The sequence below is a fragment of the Mytilus californianus genome, unplaced genomic scaffold (genome assembly GCF_021869535.1).
Source record: "Mytilus californianus isolate M0D057914Y unplaced genomic scaffold, xbMytCali1.0.p SCAF_7, whole genome shotgun sequence".
Classification (NCBI taxonomy): Eukaryota; Metazoa; Mollusca; class Bivalvia; order Mytilida; family Mytilidae; genus Mytilus; species Mytilus californianus.
Genome location: NW_026262723.1, coordinates 23,085,002 through 23,112,761, shown reverse-complemented (window position 1 = coordinate 23,112,761; position 27,760 = coordinate 23,085,002). Strand labels below are relative to the sequence as shown.

The 27,760-nt window shown below is 31.3% G+C and overlaps 1 protein-coding gene across 1 annotated transcript; it reads right to left on the bottom strand.

The window, feature by feature from the left end:
• Positions 1–102: 102 nt before the first annotated feature.
• LOC127708087 (ubiquitin carboxyl-terminal hydrolase 36-like) lies at positions 103–27,760 on the bottom strand. Its single transcript, XM_052212903.1, has 18 exons — positions 27,708–27,760; positions 25,003–25,268; positions 21,559–21,783; positions 20,928–21,038; positions 20,114–20,225; positions 19,652–19,719; positions 13,120–13,190; positions 12,441–12,523; positions 11,864–11,941; positions 11,416–11,506; positions 10,948–11,073; positions 10,527–10,616; positions 10,114–10,189; positions 5,788–7,125; positions 4,890–5,042; positions 4,343–4,452; positions 3,914–4,009; positions 103–3,707 (listed from the first exon to the last, which is right to left on the bottom strand). The coding sequence occupies exons 2-18, from the start codon at positions 25,244–25,246 to the stop codon at positions 3,555–3,557; spliced, it is 3,225 nt and encodes a 1,074-aa protein (XP_052068863.1). The 5' UTR covers positions 25,247–25,268; positions 27,708–27,760; the 3' UTR covers positions 103–3,554.

Here is a 27,760-nt window from a genome sequence, read left to right as displayed (position 1 = left end):
CCTTTATTGGTTGGGTTTGCTGTACAAGAGGAGAGTAAGGATGTCTACAGCTATCCCCACTCCCCTCCTTTTGGCATTTAAAGGAAAAAAGTACTGACAAAAAAGAATTTTATGATTTTATTTATATATATTTCACTCTGAATTCATGATCAAATAAATTCTTGATAACATTCAATCTATCAACCATTAATTTTATACAATCATTATTGCAATTCTTAATAAATACAATAAATATCTCTTAGTCAAAAACAAGCGAAGATAAATAAATCAATTACTGGTCAATTACTGGTACTCCCTTCTGTAAAATCAAATCTGATCATCCTGCTACCATAAAATTGTAATGGTTGACTCTAGGCAAAGTGTAGGAAGAAGTCATCCTTTAAAAGGTTTTCTCACACAAACCAGTTCAGGAATGCATTTCACATAAAGTTGTATGATTTAAGACCAGTTATCATTCCTATAGTTTCAGGTTTACAACTGGTTGTAAGTTGTACAATCTTTTCTGAAATGCAAACCTGTACCTTCGTCATATGTTAAAATATAAAAACTCACAAGTGTTTCATTTTCAAGTAAAATATATTATAAGTTAAACATAGTTTACCTGAAAGTAATAATGTAGCAAAATCTTCAAATTTTCTTCCAATTTATATTGGTTTTCATTCATTGTTTAACAAAAGTTTTAAGATTAATGACTTGTAACTTCATAATTATTTTTTGTACAGAATAAAAGAAAGAAAATTGACATGTGGATTCTTCATTGCTTGATAAAAAAAAAACAACCTAGCAACAACAAGCTTACATGACCGAATCTGATATCATTCAATGAAGTATTTTCAAATAACAATGATTTATTTGTAATCAACTGACAGCTGAAAACAACCAATGCACAATGAGAAGGCACTTTGAGATGTCCTCATTTTTGTTCCACACTAATGAAGCAATTAAAATAAACTGAATCTTTTGGTTTTTATTCAATTTTCTTGTCATCCTCACACGGTTAAGAAGGAATCACACTGTATCAAAAGAATCAAGCAAGTCAGAAATTATTTTAGAACTTCATTATTGGAATAATGAATAATGATTGATATTACTTTAAATGAATATATAATTACAGAAACTGGTATTTGCTGAATTAATCTTTGATTAAACAAAATAACTTAAGAATTTTAGTCAATAAGGACCTTCCCAATTGCTAAATCTAGTATAACTGCTCTAAGTGAGGGATAAAAACACCAGAAATAGAACAATAAACAGATTAAAGGGTTTTTTGCTAATATATATCATAAAATATCAATGTGTAATTATTTTGCTCACTCGCCTAAAAAGTTAACATAGCGGCTTGAGGCTGATATTTTATGATATCATGGAGTATAAAACCCAACAGACTGAGCATACAGATAATACTATTAACCACAACAAATGATAAGAATTGATGTATGGAAACTGATGAACAGTGATTAATACATGGAGGTATTATGAAATTATATGTAAAAATGAAAAAGATCATACATTGTATTTCAGAGGCATACATTACTTGGCAAGTTTTTAACAGTATACCATAAAAACTTTGCAAATCAAAATTTTTATCTAATGAGAATACTCAAAGTATTCTGCAAGCTTTTATTCACATATAAAATCTGCACACAAGATTTTAGATTCTAATAAAAAATTAAATCGTACATACAAATAATTTTGTTGTAATACATGTAATAGTAATAATTATTTTTTTTAAATCCATTAAATTTACTGTTTTTTATTTCATTATATCAGAAAATAATCTAATTTATGATTTTACCAAAAAACAATTATAAAATCAAAGGTTAAAATTATTTTTAAAAGATGCATCAAACTTTATGATCTCCGCCAAGGTGTTTAAACATATTTCTGATACATCATTACTTGGAAAACCACAGGGATATAGATAAGGAATACCAGTATAAACAACTCTCTCTCACTACTATTAAACAGACAACAAACATAAAACTGAAAGACTCAACCAAAATAGTATATATCAACCTTATACAACAAAGTATTTTACCACTGTACTTCAAAATAATGATCTGTGTTAGTTTATTGTCCGGTGAAAATATTTCAAAACATATGCAGGACAATGGCCTCACTCAAGATATGGCTAAAAGGTCATCAAAATAATTATTCCTGCTAATGTATGTCAATGAAGAAGGAGCAATTTTTATTGTAAATCCCTTCCCCTTAAAAACAAATTAACAAGAATTTAAGCAAGAATTGATGTGCTTCATACCCAAACCTATTATTATAGTATGTATTTATAATACACAGCAATGGGGGAATATGAAATATAATACACAATGACTAGTTTATGGTACAGCCATTTCCATTTCACATTTCTGTGAAAAAGAATTATGCCTGATAATTTTCCTCTTATTCAAACATATATACAAATTGAAGGCATTAAGATGTTCTCTTTTTGAATACTACACAAGTGAGGAGATAATTCTTGCCATCTGACATTATTTTAATTACGATATAATATTGGTTGTGTTTTTGCCTTATTTCTAATTAAATATTATACATTCATTCAAGAATACAAGGTTAGTTGGTAAATTGGTTATATAGTTTCCTGAAGATATAATAATAGAATCCTGGTAAACAGGAAAACAATATAGTAGGGCTCTTTACCTTGAAACAGGAAACCCATATGGAATACTCCTGTCTATTTCCCCGAATTAATTATTATTTTAAGTACAGTGGCAGTCAATAATTACAGTTTATATATTGCACTTCAAATATTGTCAAAAGAACATACTACTAAAAACAAAATATATTTTCTCGACTATTTTTCTTAAGTTAGTAACTCTATTCACAGAAACTTTTACAACCAAGGTTATAACAACATATATGCAAACCACCTCTTGATCCAAACAATAGATATTGTTGACGATGTCTGTAATTTGTTTTTTTTTTCTATCTATAATTACATGTAGATGTTAACCATTAAGTATTATTTAAAAAAAAAACTGTTTGAGAATACATTCAGTGACTGCTACACAGAATCATACAGGAGACAGAACAGATCAACTTCTACTGTATATAATCCAGAGAGATCTAGAAGTATATTTTCTCAGTCATTAAAGTGCTTAAAATTACAGGGCTATCAATGAAAACAAATCATCAAATGATTCTAAACAATAACTTAGCAGGGAAATCCATGTCAAAAACACAGCTGACAGCTATTTCAGGAATAAATACATAAACATTATCAAAAAAGTTGCAATGGTTGGTACCTGCATTCAAATATAAACTTCATTAATTTATAATTTTTATTGAAAAAAGCCACGAGAATGTTAAAAAAATGTTAGTTCATATACAAATGCATGCATAATAGCATTAGATGCAACTCTTAGAAAATCACAGTTGTTTCAATTATACACACATCTTCATAACTGCTCGACTTTTACACAAAATGAAATGGCATTGAGATCAACATGGACAAAAATCATGTGACCCGATAACACAAAACATGGGTATAGCTGTCTGGTTTTACACTGGTTCCCTGATGATTCTTCAGCAGCACTTTAATACTTCTGGCCAGAGTTGTGTTTCCTGTGGTCTCTATGGCCTTGGTTTCCACGGTAGCTGTTGTGATGACCTTTGTAACCTGAGTGGTGATGATGTTGATGATTGTGGTAAGAATGAGACTGACCAACGCTATGGTTTCCACTAAAATGCTACAGAAAGTAAAAAAAAATCAGTATTAACTCCATCAATTATGTTTAAACAATACTCAACATAAAATTCCTTGTACATCATACCCTTAAGGTATATATTACTCAAATTCTTAAACTCTGTATTCTTATCTTTTTGAAAGTTCTCCCCTAGACTACAAGGGTTGTTGTAAGAATGGTGGTGTTAAATATATTTTTCCATAACTTACCTTTGAGTTATCTTTATTCCGTTCATCCTGGACATATTGAAACACATTGGATCCATGTAAAGCTGTATCTGAGTAATGTTGCTTCACCTTTTTAACCTGAAGCAAAATTTTGGATTACACTTTACTTTCAAAAGAAATGTTATTAAGTTTAAAATTTGCATATACAGTATCAATGGCTACTGTGAATGTTTGTTAATTTTTGACACTCAATGTATATTGACCTGCAACACTTTCACCTGTAGGCTCTTAAAATGACTATTTTCTTGGAATTATAATTTCATGATTTCTAGAAGTTTATGAAGTTTTATTATTTTGTGTTATTCTTGTCCATTCCTTGCAAGTTGCAAAGACATATTGTAGGGTAAACTTATGCTTGGATATCCTTCCCCTTTCATCTGTAAATTACTGTAACTTCTGACTGATCAATACCTTTCCTGTGTCTATTTCTTCATCATAATCCTCTGACCAATGTCTCTTTCTCTCTTTATCTTTCTCTACTTCTTTGTCTAAAGTGCTCTTTCCTCCATCCCATGATAAAACTGAAAATACAAGATTTGAATCAGCAAAGAGATAAACAAAGTCAATCAATTCAATTCATTTTAATGGTTACAAAAAATGTGAACTTGTCAAAAGTTATCATATATTTATCAATCATGATGAACTTTTTTCTAAAACCATGTTTAACATACAGTGATAGACAAAATTATTCAGGTGTAAAGTAATAGTCTTTAATTCACACTTAATCAATAAATACATAACAATTTTATTTAGATTTCTTACTCGTTCTTGATCTCAGATTTCATAGAACTTCAAATTACAAAATCGTTATCAGCATTGTAAACTTACATTTTTAACTGATCATCTGGTGTTACATAAAACACAATGGATTTAAAATCAGAGAGGGTTCAAACTAAGAAAGGTACACGACTCTTGGACTATAAGACTAACAGTTTGATATGTATGTTTGCTTATTTACCTGAGGGACCAAAGCTATGCAGTGATGCGGTTTTCTCTAAGGTCTCAGCCACAGATGAGTTTTTACTACCATCCCATGTAGGTTTACTGTGAGAGCCATTCTTCTGTCTCTTATATCCATCTTTCACATGATGATCCCAAGACTGTACAGGAGCTAAACAAATCAAATAATATGTATAAAAAGAAATTGTTTAGTCGTTCAAATAAAGGTGATTAGATATAATCGAGTAAATTTATACTGTTCAAATATATGATGAGGTGCAGTAACAATATTAATGATGTTGACCTCTTACAATTTTCAAAAAAAAAATTCTTAATTTTTTTATGGGCATCAAATTACCTACACTTTCATAAACCAAACAGTACAAATATTTGATGAGGTGCAGTGACAATGATGTTGATCTCTTACAATTTTCAAAAAAAAAATCTTAATTTTTTTATGGGCATCAAATGACCTACACTTTCATAAACCAAACAGTACACTCAACACATTATCATAATTATGATTGCACAGATTGTTTAGAATTAGAATATGAAAAAAAATATGCGACTTAACAATACAGATATTTCACTAATATCCATTATGACAAAGATGCCAAATAAATCACACCATCATACTGATGTCACTCATATCGCACTCTGACAAAAATATTTCACTCATATGGTACTATGTCGTCCTGAACATGCATGAATTATTTGTCACTAGACATTAAGCAACCAACACATGCAACAATCAATCAATCACAATGTCATGAATGTCATTAGTCTTAATAAATTAAGCTGTTAATTCTGTAAAAAATTATTTTATTATCTATATATTTTTCTTGTCCTGTTTTTTAGGATTTTTGCCACATTTGTTTATTTACTTTTGTACTGTAACACACCAAAAAGAAACTTACCACTCTGACTTGTTTTACTGGTCAACGAGTCCTTTGTTTTCTCTATCCAGACAAGTTCTGTACTATCGTCTGACTCAGTATCCAGTTTCCTTTTCTTACTGTCGTCATGGTGACGTTTTTTATCTTCATCATCCCTGTGTCTCTTCTTCTTTTTTTCACTAAAATCTTCCTCTTCTTTGTCTTTCTTATGTTTATGTTTCTTCTTTTTATGCTTTTTACGTTGTGTTTCCGTGTCAGAACTGCTGACTGATTCCTGATGTTTATAATCTTTATTTTCATGTTCTTTCTCATGCTTACGTTTCTTCTTTTTATGTTTTTTACTGTATTCTGTTGGATCTGCATTAGACGAAGTTATAAGATTGTCTTTAGAAGCTAACTGGTAGTTATGATCAGATCTCACATCTGAAAAAGTATCATGAACATTGACCTCTTTCACTGACACAGAAGAATTGGACTCCTTTGAAGTTTCTGCTACATGTCTATGACCACTTTTAGAGTCTGACTGATTGGTGCCATCTGTTACCTTCCATCCAGCATGCTGGCAGTTTGGCACTTTTGGAAATAGAGGAACATCTTTTGAATCCTTGATCTGCCACTCAGTGGTAGAATTATTACTTTCCTTACTGGAATTAGAGCCTCGCGAAGGACTTAGGATCAAATCCTGATTAAGAACATGCCAGTTTGATGTTGCATTAATCTTAGTAGTCGTAACACAAGACAAACTAGAAATTTCAAGCATACTCTTCTTATCAGATATTAAGTCTTTACTGGCATTTATGGGTAATGAATGTCCGTTATTTTTGTGTTTCATCCCACCATTGGCTCTGCTCTCTTTTTGTGACGTTTCCAATAAATGTTGATTTCCAGGGACAGAAGTTGTTGCATTCAGTTTCTGATCAAAGATTACACCATTTCCATTCCTATGTTTTGCAGAACTTTCATTTTCTACTTTCATTTTATCCATCTGAGATTGTACTTTGGGTACAGGTCCATTAGTTTTTGTCTGACCAATTTCATCCTCTGAATCACTCTCACCGTCATATGGAACCAGTTTTGACTTCCCATTAGGAGATTTTTCATAAGTTGTCACTTTACCATTTTTAATCTGCATTACAATTCTTGGTTTTTCCTTTGTATTTTCGTCATGTGGTTTAATCATTTGTTTCGGCCTGATTCCAAAGGCTACTTTTTCCCTGTTTGCAGGGAGCGGTGTTGAAGCTGCCGGTCTTCTTGTGTCATGACTAATATGAGAAATTGATGAAGAAGCACTGGTATGGGGTTTAATGACTGGAGTTGTTTTCCTCTGTACAAGCATTCCAACATCGTTGCTGTGATGAACTAAAACAAAGGAACATTTTATTCTTTTAATCTTATAAAATTCTCTGATCATTACCACATAAGTGCTTGAATTGATAGCAATGTTATTAAGTAAGAAACCATTTTTAACATTACGAGCTGACATATGCAATTTTCATTTGATGAAAAAAAAAATATATACTGAAAAATGTTGATGCCAAACAATATACTGAAGACTGTTGATGCCACAATTACCTGATCTGGTTCAACTATTTATATCTGCATAGTTTCTGTTTTTAATATCTCTTTTATTCTGCAGAATGTCACACATTGAATACATTTAAACATTTGCGCGGATTAAATTTGTTAAGTATGAATAAAAATATGACTGAAGATAAAATTTTCATTTAGTTATAATTCTTACAAATTCTATAGAAAATGCATTCACCCACAGGTAAGTAATTTGAAACTTCTTTTTAAAAAATAATTCTGAGACCACAAAGTATTCAATCAATTCAACCATTCAAGTCCTAAATTTCACACTACTATAATTGATAATGAAGTGTCAAAACAATCCTGAAAGATATCTAAACAGGGAATGCATTTGAAAGTGGAAATCATTCAGTGTTCTCTCCAGGCTTTTATAGAGATGCAGTTTACAGCCTTATCACATTTTTAAATCAGTATGATTAGATTGTGAATGTACCTCAGCTGAATCAATTTTTTAAAGTCTTTAATTTCCGAGGCTTACATGTTTAATTTTGTTCACATGATCACCTAGTTAAATGACTGAGTGTGTATATTTACCTCGAGATGTCAACTATTTAGAACCCAGTTCAATAAAAGATAACAAAATGGCGTTCTTGCCAAGATTTCTACATTTCTTTCAAGTTTTTGACTAAAACTTCACAAGTTATAGAATGATTCCATTGATAAATTCCCACCTTCAAAAAATATAAAGATAGGAGATATATTGGATGTATTTTCACATATAAAGACTAAAATGAAAATACTCCTGGTGTAAGGGTACTACTTTAAAACTTTTCAAAGCAAAACAAATATTTTCCTTTAAGGAGACAGATCTCTTGTCTACCATGTTAACACATGTATTTTAATCTTACAAGTTTTAAATTCAATGACATAAAATATTTCATCTTAAAAAGATTATCACACAATTTTACATGTAGTAAACACATCTTATAAGAAAACAACATTACTTTAAAATATTCCAAATATATCATTACAAAATTCATATTAACATTAACCAAGGCATTTATTCTTTTATTATTTAAACTAATTAAAACATAACTTCTGTCCATTTCTGTTTATTTATATGTTTAGAAATATAGTTTTTATATATTTCTTTATTAAAACAAATAATATGAACAACATAACATTAAAGACTAAGATCCTACCACGGCACAAAAAGTGAATCAGCCAAATATAGCATGCATACCATAGGGTTATTAAATAATCCTGAGAGAACACGTGAATCAGCCAAATATAGCATGCATACCATAGGGCTATTAAATAATCCTGGGAGAACACGTGAATCAGCCAAATATAGCATGCATACCATAGGGCTATTAAATAATCCTGGGAGAACACGTGAATCAGCCAAATAAAGCATGCATACCATAGGGCTATTTAATAATCCTGGGAGAACACGTGAATCAGCCAAATATAGCATGCATACCATAGGGCTATTAAATAATCCTACGAGAAGACGTGAATCAGCCAAATATAGCATGCATACCATAGGGCTATTAAATAATCCTGGGAGTACACTTGAAACAGCCAAATATAGCATGCATACAATAGGGTTATAACATAATCCTGGGAGAACACGTGAATCAGCCAAATATAGCATGCATACCATAGGGCTATTAAATAATCCTGGGAGAGCACGTGAATCAGCCAAATATAGCATGCATACCATAGGGCTATTAAATAATCCTGGGAGAACACGTGAATCAGCCAAATATAGCATGCATACCATAGGGCTATTAAATAATCCTGGGAGAACACTGAGTCCTGACCATTAAAATTTCATTTGGGAGCTTTGAATGTGCAACAAATAAAGAACTGGTCATCAAAAACATTTCATACTTCTGTATACCGTAGAAAGGCTTGTATAGTCTGCGGTTTTATTCTCCAAAATTGGACCTTCCAGACGGGGTGCGGACTATAGAGTACAATAAGCAAGCAATAAGAGAAAAATTTCAATTTCGCAGGCGAGGTGGTTTGTTTACGTTCCGCCATCTTTGTTATTTATATTGTAGAGGGCGCTCTTATCATTTTTCAAACTAATAATTTTAACTCATCCATATTAATAAGTTATTTCTATTCAATATCAAATTAATACTGATAAATATAAAAACTAAACCTTTCATTCCAATTTTTCGTTTCTTTTCAATGCATTGGTTGAAATAAACTGGTATCTGCTTGATTGAAACGATACAAACATAGTGAAAAAGACAACGGTAAACCAGCTTAGAATTTGGAAACTACAAAACGTAATTGGTTATTGTTCGTTCCATTTTGGTGTTTCATACTGACTAATATGGTTTGTATTAGCTTAAGACCCTTCAAACATTAATGTGATAGATATATTAAAGACTGTTTTACAAAAGGATGGAACTGTTTTACTTTCAAAGTCGTATTATAGTGATATCTGTTACGTACGGATTTCGACTCTTGCCGGTTCTTTTACACGTGCTTTTTAAACTTCCTGTTTAAACATACACAAGTTTCTAAATTGTTTTTAAGTGAATTAAACTTATTTTAACAATCATGAAGCGTTCTAGAATCATTTACAAGCAGTTTCAGCTTCTGTTTGATGATGGAAAACAGGTTTTTCCAAGAAAATACCGCAAACGACCGCACAGGATTTGAAATTACCGGAGTTTCATTAGACCTTTTCTAACAGTTACAAAAAGTTTTTTTACTTAAAATTTCGTGGGGAGAAGGGGGTGCAGACTATGTACCAGTGCGAACTATACAAGCCTTTCTATGGTATTAAGCTTTTACCTTTTATTCCATTTACAGCTGTGCTGAATTTGTTGTTAATGTGGTTATTTGGTTGTACTGGTCCAATAAGATGTGTCTGTAAAACAAAAAAGGAAATCAAATTTACATCATATTACTTTTCTATAAGGTTGAAATAAGTGGTTATACAGCATATACCTTTTAGAATGTATTCCAATATCTTAAGAGATAATATGCATCTTTTCAGCAGCACATGGGTTTGTCAGAGAATTTCTCGATAGGATATTACATCATAATCAACATTAAGCCAAGTTATTTTAATATCATCTTAAATCTTATTTAAAATTGTACTGCACAAATTTAACTAAATTTCTAAAATTGTCCTACTTGATGGTGCTATGAGATTGTCTGTATCTGTAGTGTTGACATATTTTACAATTCAAAAGCTATTTTACCTTTTGTTTCTGTACAGATGGTTTAACTTTACTGTAAAACAGCAGATAAGCTTCTGAAGATAAGACTCGAGCTGCACTGACCTGGGTAACCTGAAAACATAAATGTTCATCCATATTTAATTTCATTCACAAAAATGTAGTCCAATTTCACAATTGAATATAACTTCTTACAATCAAAATTACACATCACTTCCAATTAAAAGGTTATCGTTAAACCTTTTAGTTGAACATTTTTGGCTTAATCTTCACTAAGTAAAAGGACTTTTATGAAGACAGTAGTTCACTTGAAGGTTTTCTTATCTTATGTAAATGCTATTTTCATACATTTTCACAACACACAATGAAAATTGCCTGTAGATACTAAACAAACTAAAGATTGAGGCAGATTTCACTAAAATGTAAATGAGTGAGTAGATCTTACCATAGAATCATTCATGCAGTACCATATTTGACTTGGAGACTTGACATAGCAGTAGTAATGACCAGAATTACAATGTACTCCTGAGTGTACTAACACAGCATATAGACTGTACTGAACAGGTTCACCCTGAAACAATCAATATGTCAAAAGTCACTTAATCTTGACTTTTGCGAACAAAACAAAATTGAATCATAAGTCCAATACATCTTTATTTAAAAAGTACAAGCATACTCCACAGTATTTTCAATTAGCACCATGGGATTTGAAATAGAACCTTTTCTCTTAAATTATAGCACATCTAAAATACATTCTGTTATATAAAATCTATTCACATAACACCAGCATGGTGCTTTAAGGGTTGGGAAAAACACAAGGTATATTAAACAAATATCAGCAGGGAAAAATTAAGTAATTTTAAAAGAACAGAAAATAATTGATTAATTTGAGACTACAGCTATGAATATTTACCTGTCTAATACTCATGTAAGGTCTGATGTTTAACTTTTCAGGGAAGTTGATGTGTCTTGTAATCTTACCCATCATTCTATGGAAATCAAACCTAAAAGATAAATATATTACATCTTATAAAACATAGTATTAGAGATTAAAAGGAGATGGGTAGTTTAATCCTGACCCATGTCCAGGTATCATTCCAAGTCTGGAAACTCACCATTGGTTGTCATACGTTATTATATCTAAATGTGTTATGTCATTTTGAGAATGTTGTGATGACAGATCTTTAGATTGTCTGCTAAATGTATTCAATACTTTTTTTAGGCTTGGAGATATATAGCTTATCACATTTTATTGTAGGTCTTTTGGGGTTGTTTTCTCTCTGTATGTGTGTATGATAAGATTAGTGACATCTTTTTTCTTTCAGACCTATGTTCAAGATCTTAAATAATATAATACCAACCTTTTAAAGGATATTGTTAATACATTTGGAGGTTTATGAACAGAAAACCTTTTCTGAGCTGGTACCTTCTGTTTACATCTACAATAAAATATATCTTTGTAAGAGATTGGTATTTAACATCATACTTTTATCACATACATCATTATATGGTTTCTACATGGTTTCATTTGGAGAGTGAAATTAATTACTTTTTTCTTACCCCGGTTTGACTGTTTGATTAAAATGGCAATAAATGTCACTTCTTTGCACATCAAGAGAAACCTTATAAAAATTTCTCATCACCCTAAATTACAAAATCTAACTAGAAACAAAAAACATTCTTTAATATAAAATGGATGTGCAAATTGAAGCAAGGTCAAAATCAATACAAAGACATTGTTCTGCTTCATATATTGATTTATTTATAATATTACTATATTGGTTGCTATTAATTTGCTTTTAAATGGTTCACAAAGTTGTACCAATTTCTTCTTCTTCTTCATCAAGTGTAAATTTTATTTAATTACACTGTATATAATTCACAAAACATATGGTATAACAAGTGTTTACCTATAGACTAATTTCATATATTACTCACTTTGTACACATGTAAGCATTTTCATTGTCTAACATCTCAGGAAGAACATACTTCTCAAAAGCTTTCTCAAGGGTTGGTACATTCTGAAAACAAATGTGATCTTTAGTAATTATCAATTTTCAGGTATATGAGACACGCTGAACTTATTTTCCTTTCATTAATTAATTCTTATTTTTTTATATTCATATCTTTTCAGTTTTCTTATACTTTGGCACAGACATCAAAATTTGAAATGGGCACATTTTTTAAATTAAATTTGGTATCAATATTCTTTCTTGTCTTTGCTGTTTTAACCTTAACTTAATTAGTAAGGGCTATTCAAGAAAAAACAATGAGGGGGTTGGAAGGCACAATTTTTTTTATGGCCATAGCCCATAGAATTGCATTTTACTATGCATACATAACCACACAATTTGTACTTTTAAACGTGCCCCCACCCATACAAAAATAATTAAAGTATTAAAGTGCCTCCCCCCCCCCCCTGTATATTTTTTCTGGAATAGCCTTAATGAAAATCAAGCAAATAATAAACTACCACATACAAGACGATGAAACACTCCATGGCGTTTGCAACATTCTATAACTTGTCATAAGCAAGGTATAACGGATAAGCATACTTATACTTAAATTCATTGCTCATTGTTTTTTTTAAAACAAGTAAAACCTTTCATTTCCATACCTTGATATCTAAACTTATGTCCAGAAGGGGGTCGTATGTATTGGATCTCTCTTTACACTTCAAACATTGAACTGAAAAAGTCAAAACAAAATATTACAAATTCTACATATTTCAGTTTATATCTAAGCATACATAAAATCATCTTTTGTACAAAGGTCCCTTTTTTGAAAGCATATCTTTCTGCCATCAACATGAACTTAAACACAGCAATAATTTTGTACCATCATTTAAGCAAATTTACTTCAATTTTGATTCATTAATTCTCCTTGCAGAATACTAAGAAGCTTCAAATTGTATCAATCTATTCTGCTGCCCTTTAAATAATGTCATAACACAATAAAATGCTCCGCTGGGGCGCAGCTTGATACGACCGCAGAGGTCGAACCCTGAACAGTTGGGGCAAGTATGGACACAACATTCAAGCTTGATACAGCACTGAATTTGGATTGTAATTAAATATTTGACACAGCATAGGTTTCTCACACAGAATGAAAGTAGTCTAAGAACTTAAAATTTTTTAATTTACCTATTCAAACCATATCATTATTATTTGCTTTTATATATAAATCAGAAATAACCAATTTAAAATGGAAAATTTTAAAGAAAAAAAAGGAAAAAAAAATCCCCCCCCCCCCCCCAAATTTTTTGAAACCCCCTTATGATTCATCACCCCCAAACTCAATCCCAGCCTTCCCTTTGTGGTATGGTACCTTGCAGTACAATTTCAGAGAGATCCATACACTTGAACACAAATTATTGTCTGGAAACTAGAAAAATGCTTGGGTTTTTTGCACCTTTTTGGCCCCAAATTTCTAAAAGTTTAGGGCAATTACCCCCAAACTCAAACCAAGCTTTCCCTTTGTGATATGGAACCTTGCAGTACAATGTCATAAAGATCCATACACTTACACACAAGTTATTGTCATGAAACTAGAAAAATGCTTGTTTTTTTGCCCCTTTATGGCCCCTGACACAGAATGAAAGTGGTCTAAGAACTTAAAAATTTTCAATTTACCTATTCATACATGTGATGGACTGTGAAACTCAGATCAGGAGATTGGGAAATTTTGGTCAGGAGATTAGGACTCAGATCAGGAGGTTTTTAATCGACATTAATTTTGTTGTAAATGTAACCGTGTGCTGTAAAAATGGTCTTTTAAAGTGTGTTTTCTTCAACTTTCCATCCAATTTATTATGTTTATAGTACCCTTGTACTTATAAAGTTTCTCCATCTTTATATTCTACATGTTCAATCTAACATTGTATTTTTCCAGTATGTTCTTTAAATTTTTTACTTCATATTCTATAAAACAATCATTGCAACCAGAACATTTGTTTAGCTATTTGCATTTTATTTTTTTCTCTTGCATATAGTTTTTATTTTTTTTTTTATCTTTATGCATATAGTTTTTATTTGCAAACTCAGAAAATCATTTTATCTGTAAATTTAGGGTCATAGTTATTATATAAATTTCAATTTAAGCCTTGAAAGGAAGTCTAGAATCCTCAAATAATTTTCAAATTATTATTTTTTTATTTGTCCTAAGACATTTAAAATCATTTAATAACCATCCTTTTATGATTATTTGTTCAATTTATATTTTATTTATATTCTTTTAAAAATTTTCATTATTAAAAGGAAAGTAACTTAAAACAGGATAAATCAAGGGAAGTAACCCAATAAATACACAGTTTTTGTAACACAACGGCAGTTAGCCTGAGGTAAAAATCGTTGATTACCTGTATGTTTGACACCCAAGCTAACAAGTGAAGCCATATAATTATGCATGTTAATTGATTTACAGGTAAAATATAACTTCAGGTAATGTCAGTTACACCAGATGCCTGAGATGATATGTTGGGCAGAAATTTTTCATTCATGAAAAATTTCATACACGGGATTTTTTCCTCTTCAACGGGAGGTCGGGAGGAGACCCCTGAAAACGGGATTATTGTACTCCCGTCGGGAGGTTCACATGTATGCCTATTCAAACCATATCATTATTATTTGCTTTTATATATAAATCAGAAATAACCAATTTAAAATGGAAAATGTTAAAGAAAAAAAAGGAAAAAAAAATTCCCCCCCCAATTTTTTGAACCCCCTTATGATTCATCACCCCCAAACTCAATCCCAGCTTTCCCTTTGTGGTATGGTACCTTGCAGTACAATTTCAGAGAGATTCATACACTTGAACACAAGTTATTGTCTGGAAACTAGAAAAATGCTTGTTTTTTGGCCCCTTTTTGGCCCCAAATTCCTAAACGTTTAGGGCAATTACCCCCAAACTCAATTCCAGCTTTCCCTTTGTGATATGGAACCTTGCAGTACAATTTCATAAAGATCCATACACTTACACACAAGTTATTGTCCTGAAACTAGAAAAATGCATGTTTTTTTGCCCTTTTATGGCCCCTAATTACTAAAATTTTGAGGGAAAACCCCCAAAATCAATCCCAGCCTTCCCTTTGTGATATGGAACCTTGTAGTACAATTTCATAAAGATCCATACACTTACAAACAAGTTATTGTCATGAAACTAGAAAAATGCTTGTTTTTTGCCCCTTTTTGGCCCCTAATTCCTAAAATTTGGAGGAAATTACCCCAAAAATCAATCCCAGTATTCCCTTTGTGATATGGAACCTTGTAGTACAATTTCATAAAGATCCATACACTTACAAACAAGATATTGTCATGAAACTAGAAAAATGCTTGTTTTTTGCCCCTTTTTGGCCCCCCAATTCCTAAAATTTGGAGGCAATTACCCCCAAAATCAATCCCAGCATTCCCTTTGTGATATGGAACCTTGTGGTACAATGTTAGAGAGATCCATACACTTACACACAAGTTATGTCTGGAAGTTACAAAAATGCTTATTTTTGGCCCCTTTTGGCCTCTAATTCCTTAACTGTTAGTACCATAACCCCCAAAACCAATCCCCACCTTCCTTTTGTGGTATTGAACCTTATGGTAAAATTTCATTGAGATCCATTCACTTAAACTAAAGTTAGAGTGCGAAAACTAATGTGTATTCGGACGACGACGCCGGACGACGACGACGCCAACGTCATACCAATATACGACCACAAAAATTTTTTGCGGTCGTATAAAAATGACATCATAGTCATGGCTAAAAATAAACAAAATCCTTAATCAGCAACATTTTACAGTAATATCTAAAAATAAAATTCCTTTGTAACCATAAAAGCCCATTTAAATACATCATGACAGATATTAAAATAGAAAATGACATCATAGTCATGGCTAAACATAGCAAAAACCTTAATCAGCATCATTTAACAGTAATATCTAAAAATAAAAATTTCTTTGCAACCATAAAAGTAAAATAGAAAATGACATCATAATCATAGCTAAAAATAAACAAAATTTTTTTTTATTACCAAATTTAAATGGAGTTTATTAAACTAAAACAATAAATTTGCAACCATAAAACCCCATTTAAACACATCATAAAAGTATTAAATAATTCAACTACATCATAAGGCTATAAAAATAGAAAATGACTTCATAGTCAAGGCTAAAGGTAAACAAAAAACCTTCATCAGCAAAATTTTATATTGGCAAATTTCCAATGAAGTTTATTATACTAAAATTGTTGGCAAATTTCCAATGCATTTATTAACAATAAAGTTATTGGCAAATTTCCAATTTACATAATTTAAAAGCAGTGTAAGTGAGATATTTAAATGAGTTTGAATTACCAACCTTACACTGCTTTTAAATAATGTTTTGTACTTATTTGTCTATTAACCTGGAAACCCTTGTTTTTTCACCTTTTTTTCCCTTATTATTTAAAGGTTTGAGCCATAACCCTACCCCAAAGCCAATTCTTAAATTCCAATGTAACCTAAATTTACAATATACATAACTTCAATTTAAGTTTTTGATAAAATCAAACCACATCATTATTATTTGCTTTTATATCTAAATCAGAAATAATTAACCAACTTTAAGTGGAAAATTTTCACACATCACACCCCCCCAAACTCAATCCCAGCCTTCAGTTTGTGGTATGGTACTTTGCAGTACAATTTCACAGAGATCCAATTACTTAAACACAATTAATTGTTGGAAACTAAAAAAAAATGCTTATTTTTAACCCCTTTTTTAGCCCCTTATTCCTAAACATTTGAGCAATTATCCCCCAAACTCAATTCCAACTTTCTCTTTGTGATCAGAATTAACCAACTTAAAATGGAAAATTTTAAAGAAAAAAAAAGGAAAAAAAATCCCCCCCCCCCCCAAAATTTTTTGACCCACTTCCCTTTGTGGTATGGTACCTTTAAGTACAATTTCAGAGAAATCCATACACTTGAACACAAGTTAATGTCTGGAAACTAAAATAAACTGCTTCGCTGAGCGCAGCTAGATACGCCCGCAAAGGTCCAACCCTGAACAGTTGGGGCAAAAATGGACACAATATTCAAGCTTGATTCAGGTCTGAATTTGGATTGTAATTAAATATTTGACATATTATAGGTTTCTGAATAAATGTAGTCAAAGAACTTGAAATTGGTTATATGAATTGAATTTATATTCAATTAAAGATTTCTTGCTGTTGTGCAATACTTAGTAAATCTGTTGTCAGACTATAAACAAATAAAGTTCAATTAATTCTCAATGTCATGAGAATTGGTGACAGTATTTTTGAGTTATTGTCCGAAAACTGGAAAATCACCCCTTTTTTTAATGAATAAAACCCCATAACTGAGAAATGTAAAATGTAAAATTTATAAAATTCTAAAGGGAGCTTACATCAATACATACAAACAATTCACCAAAGTTTCATAAGAATTGCTGAAAGCATTTTTGAGTTTTTGTCCGAAAACTGGAAAATCCCCCCTTTTTTTATGAATAAAACCCTGTTACTCGGAAACGTAAAATCTTAAATTTATAAAAATCGAAAGGGAGCTCATGTCAATAGATATAAACAATTCACCACACTTTCTTGCAAGTTGGTGAAAGCAATCTTGACTTATTGTCCGAAAACTGGAAAATCCACCTTTTTTTAATGAATAAAACCCCATAACTTGGAAACGTAAAATCTAAATTTTATAAAAAACGAAAGGGAGCTCACGTCAATAGATATAAACAATTCACCAAAGTTTCATGCAAATTGGTTAAAGCATTTTTGAGTAAATGTCCGACATGTTGACGACGGACAGACGGACGGACAGACGGACAACGGTATACCATAATACGTCCCGTAAACGGGGGTATAAAAATGCTTATTTTTGCCCCCTTTTTTGGCCACTTATTAATAAATGTTTTGGGCAAACATTTTACATTATATTTTAAAACTGAAATTAATTTGTAACCTTAAAATTAAATAGAAAATGACATCATAGTCATAGCTAAAAATAAACAAACTATTGGTAAATTTCCAATGGAGTTTATTATATTAAAACAATAAATTTGCAACCATAAAAGCGCATTAAAATACATCATAAAAGTATTAAAAAAAATTTAACGACATCATAAGGCTATTAAAATAGAAAATGACATCATAGTCAGACTAAAGGTAAACAAAAAACCTTCATCAGCAAAATTTTATATTGGCAAATTTCCAATGAAGTTTATTATACTAAAATAATTGGCAAATTTCCAATTTACATAATTCAAACATAGTGCAGGTGAGATATTTAAATGAGTTTGAATTACCAACCTTACACTGCTTTTAAATAATGTTCTTTACTCAATTATTTGTCTATTAAAATGGAAACCCTAGTTTTTTAACCTTTTTTCCCCTTATTCCTTAAACGAAAAAAAATAATTACCCCTTTTTTGACCCCCCCCCCCCCTATGATTCATCACCCCCCCCTTCCCCCCCAAACCAAGCTCAATAACAGCCTTGCCTTTGTGGTATGGTACCTTGTAATACAATTTTAGAGAGATCCATACACTTGAACACAAGTTATTGTCTAGAAACTAAAAAATGCTTATTTTTCACCCCTTTTTAGGCCCCTTATTACTAAACGTTTTGGGCAATTACCACAAAACTCAATTCCAGCTTTCCCTTTGCGAAATGGAACCTTGTAGTAAAATTTCAGAAAGATCCATACACTTACACACAAGTTATTGTCATGAAACTAGAAAAATGCTTGTTTTTTGCCCCCTTTTGGCCCCTTATTCCTAAAATTTCGAGGAAATTAACCCCAAAATCAATCCCATCATCGACCCTTTGTGATATGGAATCTTGTAGTACAATGTCAAAGAGATCCATACAATAACACACAAGTTATGTCTGGAAGTTACAAAAATGCTTATTTTCGGCCCCTTTTTGGCCCCTAATTATTTAACTGTTGGAACCATAACCCCCAAAATCAATCCCCACCTTCCTATTGTGGTATTGAACCTTATGGTAAAATTTCATAGAGATCCATTCACTTAAACTAAAGTTAGAGTGCGAAAACCATTGTGTATTCGGACGATGACGACGACGACGCCAACGTCATACCAATATACGACCACAAAAATTTTTTGTGGTCGTATAAAAACATATATACATACCCTGGCTTCTTAGAAATCCTCCAAAAATCTGATTAACTACCGTTGTTTCTTTGCTAAATTTGTCCAACCTAAAAGTATGAAATAATTCATAGAGCAAAATCATTCCCCCAAGTTTGTGTAATAGACAAGAAAATGTTTGGCGTACTATAAGGCCATTTGGCTTTTACTTCAATAAATATTGTAGTAAAATCGTTATCCATAACAAATTAAAATATTGAAATCATCAATACATCTAGTTTGTCCTCATTTCGTGTTGTAGAAGTTCTCTTTGCTACTTTATTTATATTCAATTTTTATGCTTGATTGTTTCTTGAAATATCTTTTTTACAACAGCCCTGGTTTTTTGCCATGTATATACTCTGCATGGTAAAAAGTATATTTGTTTTTTATTGTTTTTGAAGCAATTATTTTGTAGTTAATTGCCTTTTTTTTATAATTTTAGTCATATTTTCCCCCACTCACTTAGCAAATCCATTTAGGTTGTTATGACAGGACTTCTGCAAGGCTTCCACCAGATAGCGAAGAAATTCATGGGCATCTTCTTGTCTTCCCCAATGCATGTGTTTGGCAATCACTACAAAATAGTTCAATAATGAATAAAAAGGCTATTGTATGGGTAACTCTTTCTGGTTTTTGACCTGGGAGGTTGATGTTAATATAAAAGAATAGTTCATGAAACAAATGTTCTAGTTTTCCTTATGAATTTCAGTTTCAATCAATAAAATGAATACTTTATTTTTCATTGTTACAACATTCATACAGCTAAAATGAAGTAACTGTACATTGGATAATATGTGCAAATGCTTTAGTGCAATCTTATTGCAATATATGTATGGAACAATCATGTGACCTCACAATGTTCTATCTTTACTATATTTGTTTTTCAGGTCTAGTACCCAAATTCAATAAGAAAATATAATGTAGTTTGAATATTTTTGTTTAACAAATATCACAGAAACATTAATAACTTAACTGTAAAACATAAAAAAACATGTTGAGTTAATTAATGAATGTATATTATTATAGTTTTATGATTTTTCAAAAGCACTGAACAACATCAATTTCTGTATAAAGGATAACACAGTTTCATAGATGTTCCCATTTCAACACCACCTGTGTTCCAGTAAGCCACTAACTAAAGTCTCTGAAATTTAGCTGTCTCTCGTTTTTGTTTAAACCAATTCAATTACAAGTATTTTCTACAACCGAATGTTCATATGATTTCCTAGACCTTATATTTCTATATTGACACATTGTGGCATTAATTACAGCTTACATCTAAGTTTCTGTAATATTGACTGTGGTTTAATAGCATTTCCATAATTCTCATAACATCTTTTGATGTGTCTCTGTAACTCACACATCATACAAAATCCAGCTTGTTTACCTGTAAATATAGAAGGTATCAAGTTCAATCAAAGGTCTAGGTTATTATAACGTATACATTCACAAGTAACATAAAAAAAAAAAAATTTGTATTGATTTTAAAGCAGACAGTTTGCAGTTTCTTGATGTGAACAAGTTTAACAAATATAGATGAAAAGAATTGGAAATCATCTACCAAAAAAAAATTCTACATCAATTTTTCTTTTATATATCATTCAGACACAAACTTTGTCATTGTCTATCATAAATGAACAAGAAATTGTGTCCATTTCAAACTGTTCTTTTCATGTTTTTTTTTAATGGACTTGTCATTTTTCAGTGCCCCTTGGTACCTTATAACTTTTTTTTCCCAAAACCAGATCAACTTCTTGCATTAAGAAATTATGAGGATCAATTAAAATGTCATGCAGTCAATCTAGACATTCCTTTTGCTCCCCCCCATTTTTTGTTAAAGGAAAAAGCCTAGACATACATATGATAAGATTTAACAGGTCTTGCCTACAAAATATTATACTACTTACATGATGAATTGTGTTCATCACTCATGTAATAATTAACAAGAGGTGCTGTGTAAGTCAGACATTGTAATGTAGAGTTCAGGAAGCAAGTGTTGCCCATGTTGACTAGGCCAGCCCCAATCCTCTGAATCTTCCGCCATTCTAACTTGACGTTCTCCTCTGGGTACAACACCACTTTTGGTACAGGAAAACCATCTTCCACGTCTCCTGAACCATTCATTTTACGTTCTGAAAATTTAATTGTTGTTTTCATTAAAATTATTTCTTCTTGGACCTTTGCTACAGTTCATGTAAACATTTAGTAACACTGATCAACTAATGCAGAGACAAATGGCAATAAGACATGCTTCAAAATGTCAAATTTTTCAAGGATAAAAATTGGACAGCTCGGCTCTATTTAATTTTTTGCAATTTCAAAAATCATTTATTTAAACATTGTTAAATAATAAAAGTAAGGGATGCACTATCCCATTAAGCCCTGAATATTTTCTTCATGTTTAATTTGAAGGTTGTCACTGGCATGGTCATGTGAATACAAAATAAAATGCTCCGCAGGGCGCAGCTTGATACGACCACAGAGGTCGAACCCTGAACAGTTGGGGGAAGTATGGACACAACATTCAAGCTTGATACAGCTTTGGATTTGGATTGTGATTAAATATTTGACACAGCATAGGTTTCTAACACAGATTGAATGTGGTCTAAGAACTTAAAAATTTTAAATTGGACATTCACCTATTATGGTCCAATATCCAAAATCTAAATACATGGTTAGATTCAGCATATCAAAGAACCCCAAGAATTCAATTTTTGATGAAATCAAACAAAGTTTAATTTTGGACCCTTTTGACCTCAATGTGGACAAAGTTGATAACGGGGCCCAAAAATCAAAAATCTAAATACATGGTTAGATTCAGCATATCAAAGAACCCCATATATTCAATTTTTGTTGAAATCAAACAAAGTTGAATTTTGGACCCCGATTTGGACCAACTTGAAAACTGGGCCCATAATCAAAAATCTAAATACATGTTTAGATTCAGCATATCAAAGAACCCTAAGAATTCAATTTTTGTTAAAATCAAACTAAGTTTAATTTTGGACCCTTTGGACCTTAATGGAGACCAATTTGAAAACGGAACCAAAAATTAAGAATCTAAATACACGGTTAGATTCGGCATATCAAAGAACCCCAATAATTCAATTTTTGATGAAATCAAACAAAGTTTAATTTTGAACCCTTTTGACCTCAATGTGGACAAAGTTGATAACGGGGCCCAAAAATCAAAAATCGAAATACATGGTTAGATTCAGCATATCAAAGAACCCCATATATTCAATTTTTGTTGAAATCAAACAAAGTTTAATTTTGGACCCCGATTTGGACCAACTTGAAAACTGGGCCCATAATCAAAAATCTAAATACATGTTTAGATTCAGCATATCAAAGAACCCTAAGAATTCAATTTTTGTTAAAATCAAACTAAGTTTAATTTTGGACCCTTTGGACCTTAATGTAGACCAATTTGAAAACGGAACCAAAATTTAAGAATCTAAATACACAGTTAGATTCGGCATATCAAAGAACCCCAATAATTCAATTTTTGATGAAATCAAACAAAGTTTAATTTTGGACCCTTTGGACCTCAATGTGGACCAATTTAAAAACGGGGCCCAAAATCCAAAAACTAAATACACGGTTAGATTCAGCATATTAAAGAACCCCATGAAATCAAGAATAAAACCCCATTGAAATTGGTCAAGAAATAAGCAATTTATAGGAAGTATCTTCTTTTGCACAATCCTGTGCTATTAAATATTTCTTGCTATTGCGCAATACTGTACAATTGACAATTTCTTGCTATTGCGCAATATTGTGCTATTGGATATTTCTTGCTATTGCGCAATACTGTGCAATTGAAGATTTCTTGCTATTGCGCAATACTGTGCAATTGAAGATTTCTTGCTATTGTGCAATACTGTGCAATTGAAAATTTCTTGCTATTGCACAATACTTATTATATAATAATTTACACATCCTGTTTGGTGTGTATCTCCTACCATATCATTATTATTTGATTTTAAATATAAATCAGAAATAACCAACTTAAAATGGAAAATTTTAAAAGAAACAAAAAAGGAAAAAAAGAAAAAAAAGGAAAAAAAAAAAAAATCCCCCCCCCAAAATTTTTTGAACCCCCATTATGATTCATCACCCCCAAACTCAATCCCAGCCTTCCCTTTGTGGTATGGTACCTTGCAGTACAATTTCAGAGAGATCCATACACTTGAACACAAGTTATTGTCTGGAAACTAGAAAAAAATGTGTTTTTTTAACCCTTTTTGGCCCCAAATTCCTAAATGTTTAGGGCAATTACCCCCAAACTCAAACCCAGCTTTCCCTTTGTGATATGGAACCTTGTAGTACAATTTCAGAAAGATCCATACACTTACACACAAGTTATTGTCATGAAACTAGAAAAATGCTTGTTTTTTGCCCCTTTTTTGGCCCCTAATTCCTAAAATTTGGAGGCAATTACCCCCAAAATCAATCCCAGCATTCCTTTAGTGATATGGAACCTTGTGGTACAATGTCAGAGAGATCCATACACTAAGACACAAGTTATGTCTGGAAGTTACAAAAATGCTTATTTTTGGCCCCTTTTTGGCCCCTAATTCCTTTACTGTTATTACCATAACCCCCAAAATCAATCCCAACCTTCCTTTTGTGGTATTGAACCTTGTGGTAAAATTTCATAAGGATCCATTCACTTAAACTAAAGTTAGAGTGCGAAAACCAATGTGTCTTCGGACGACGCCGGAGACGACGACGACGCCAACGTCATACCAATATACGACCACAAAAATTTTTTTGCGGTCGTATAAAAATTCAAACTTGATCTGTGTTTTGTGGTAATAAGCATTGTGTATAAGTTTCATAACATATGGTTGAGGCAAACTAAAGTTAGAGAACGGAAACCAATTTTGGGACGTACAGACGGACAAGGGTAAAACTTAATCCTCTGCTATGGTGGGGGCATAAAAAGAATGATAAAGGAAGAAACATCTCTTCACTATGCAGGTAAATTATCATTTTAAGAAAGGATTTAATCTATGCCTGCATATAAAATATTTTATATATCAAATATTTTCATTTTCATTTTGGGAAAACATTTTCAGTTAACACATAGTTTATCTAGTTAAAATCATCTTGGTGGCGAATTTTCATAGTGAATGTTGGTGAATCAAAGTGATTCCATCTGAAATACATGTTTCCTCTGTATATATTATGTTATATATGAACATGGTCATAAATTAATAGTGTTATCACTACATTTTACAAGGAATCACTCTACACAGGCAAGAGTTATTTTGAAATGTTTCATCTTGTGTGTATACATGCATCTGTTTTTTAATATGTTATACACTTTCCCTCCAGTTACTGACCTTTTTTATGCTCAGCATCGCCACGGTCTTGATTGTTCTGGGAAGGGTTTAAGGGTATGTACTTCTTTCTTAATGAATCAATTTGCAATGAATATGGTTTCTCAGCAGGTTTAAATACAATCTGAGTCAAAAGAATCCTTTTAGATGATGAAGTAATATCACTATCTAAGTCTCCACCTCCAGAAAGGGACGACTTTAGAGTCTCCTCAATTTGGTAGATATTGTCAGAAGAACTTGCAGGCATAGCATTGATAATTAAATTCTATCTGAAAATTAAAAGAAAAAATCAAAAGTCAATATGACATCCAAATAGGTCACAATATATTGCACACGGGTCAAAAATAAGACAAGTGTTATTATCAAACATTAACAACTCTTTTACAACTCAGGATTCTTGAGGAAAAGTTTTAAAGTTCAATGGACCAAAACACTTGTTCAGCATGAACTATAAATATGATCTTTATTTCCATGTTTCTTCCAAAATATTAATAGATAATAACTTTTGATGCAATAACAATACAAAATTAAATCCCTTCTTTTTTCATAACGAAATAATGAGGGCATCTAAATTTGAATGAATTTCCCTTGAGTATTCTGAATTGTTACCAGGGAATTCCTGGATCATGACACAACTGCTAATGGCAATGAATTTTTGTACTTTAAATGCAGAAAATCAATATAATTATCAACTTGGTCATGTGAAATAATAAATAGTCTCTAGTGATAAATCAGCAAGTACGTGTAATATGCAACATGTGTTGTATTAATTTCAACAAGTTTATTGTAAATATAGTTGTTTGCTTCTTGTGATTCAGATGTTAGTCCAAGGTGAATTTAACAGTGACATCATCAACTAGAAAAAATAGAAATAAGATCTGGTAAAGTTCAGAATGAAAACTTAGGTCCATCTCTCTGAAGTCTAAACCCATCAAAACAAGAACTAGCAACATCAGAAGTATATAACAAATTTTTCACTCATTCATCATGGATGCCAACTGCAATACATTCTAAACATGAATTTATTAGACATTGCCTAAAAAGTTGCCATTCTAACTTTGGTTGACAATTGTCTCACTGGCAATCCTACCACATCTCCTTATTATTCTACAAAATGTATTACATTATATGTAGTTGTTGTATGCATTTAAAAGCAAAATTGTCCATCAACCATTGATGGACGGTTAAAAAAAACTGTTAAAAATAAAACTTAGATGAATGCTGATGTTTAACTTTAAACAATAACAATACTTATACTACATTTAAAATACATATTTCAAATGAATCAAATAATTGACTTTCAATATCTTTTTTAATTCATAATTAGTATTTTTTTCGAAGTCATACGCATGTTCCTGTTTAAGCTCAGTTGTTCCTCATAAGGATATTTAAAAACTTTCAGTTGACAAATTCGTAGAATGATAATGATATCCCAAATTGCGGTACCAAGATTTCCAGAAAACCGATAGATATTACCTGAAAAATTTATTTTGTATGGTGTTATACTGCTTTGACAGTTATTAAAGAATATAAATTTAAGATATGTTATTTTTACTAAAAAAATATACAATTTTACTTCGGGAATTTGATATGTGTGTCTTGTATGCAAGTTCCTTGTATAACAATATATATGGCAGATGAAATTATTCAAAAGGTAGACATGGCAGATAGCTTTATCTAAATAAAAGTATTTAGTCATTTTTTACAGTTTTAAATCTAAGTTTTCCAAATAATGTATTTACTTTTCAAATTTCCATCATAAGCAAATTAATCATTCAGTACTTTTTCATACTTTTATCTAGATAGAGTTATCTACCTTTTAAATAATTATATAGATCTGCCATACTGCTCTACTAGGAACTTGCATACAAAATGCACAAATCAAATTCCTGAAGTAAAATTGTACTCTTATTGAGTAAATGTTTTCTTTGTTTCCACATTTAATTGACAATAATGTATTAAATGAATATGTTTCATTCTATGATGAATGAAATTTCATCTGTGCATTATCAGATATATTTGTGATTATCTTCAAAAGATTTTAGGATATGTAGTCAGTGGATTTGATTTTGATGTTGAAGTTGTTGAATCTCATGACAATCTGGATTACTGCAGCGATCTTTACGTTGAAAACAAATTCTTCTTTAGTCATCTTGAATTAAACTTTATGATATTTAATAACATATACTTTTAAACTATGAGCTGTAAACTAAAGTAAAGTTCTATTGTTCAAAGCCATTTGTATAGTAGTAATACCTCATTAAAACTATTTTTTTATACCCTGAATAGTAATATACATGCAAGTCTTAACAGCTTTAAAGCACATTCTTTGGTATGTTTGGGATCAGCACATGTGAATTGTTTACAACTACATGTACCATGTTTATAATTTGAGTAAGCCCATACAAGTTTATAATATACAAATATAACTACATATATATGGAAAACTTTAAAATCTAACATTGTATCACGAAATATAAGAAGACAATCAACATAATGCAATGAAAATATTATAGAAAAACGAACACGAGTCAGTCGACAGCATGGCTTCTGTCAACTGCACCGGTTTCAATCTTTTGAGAGCTACAACTGAGTTTATACGAGCCGACATACATTGGTATCATGTTGAAACGAAAAAATGATATAAAATCAAAATACAGGAGTGTTAAATGATTGTGGGAACATGTAATTTGGAAACATAAATCTACCTGAAGATAAATCCAATGCATCAAAATGCAACATCCGGGGATTTGTACTAAAT

Coding starts and splice junctions, on each gene's coding strand:
- LOC127708087 (XM_052212903.1), bottom strand. CDS start 25,246: ATGCCTGCAAGTTCTTCTGACAATATCTACCAAATTGAGGAGACTCTA. Junction 13,191..19,651: donor AGGATTTCTAAGAAGCCAGG/GTATGTATATAT, acceptor TGACTTTTTCAG/TTCAATGTTTGAAGTGTAAA. Junction 11,074..11,415: donor CTTACATGAGTATTAGACAG/GTAAATATTCAT, acceptor TGATTGTTTCAG/GGTGAACCTGTTCAGTACAG.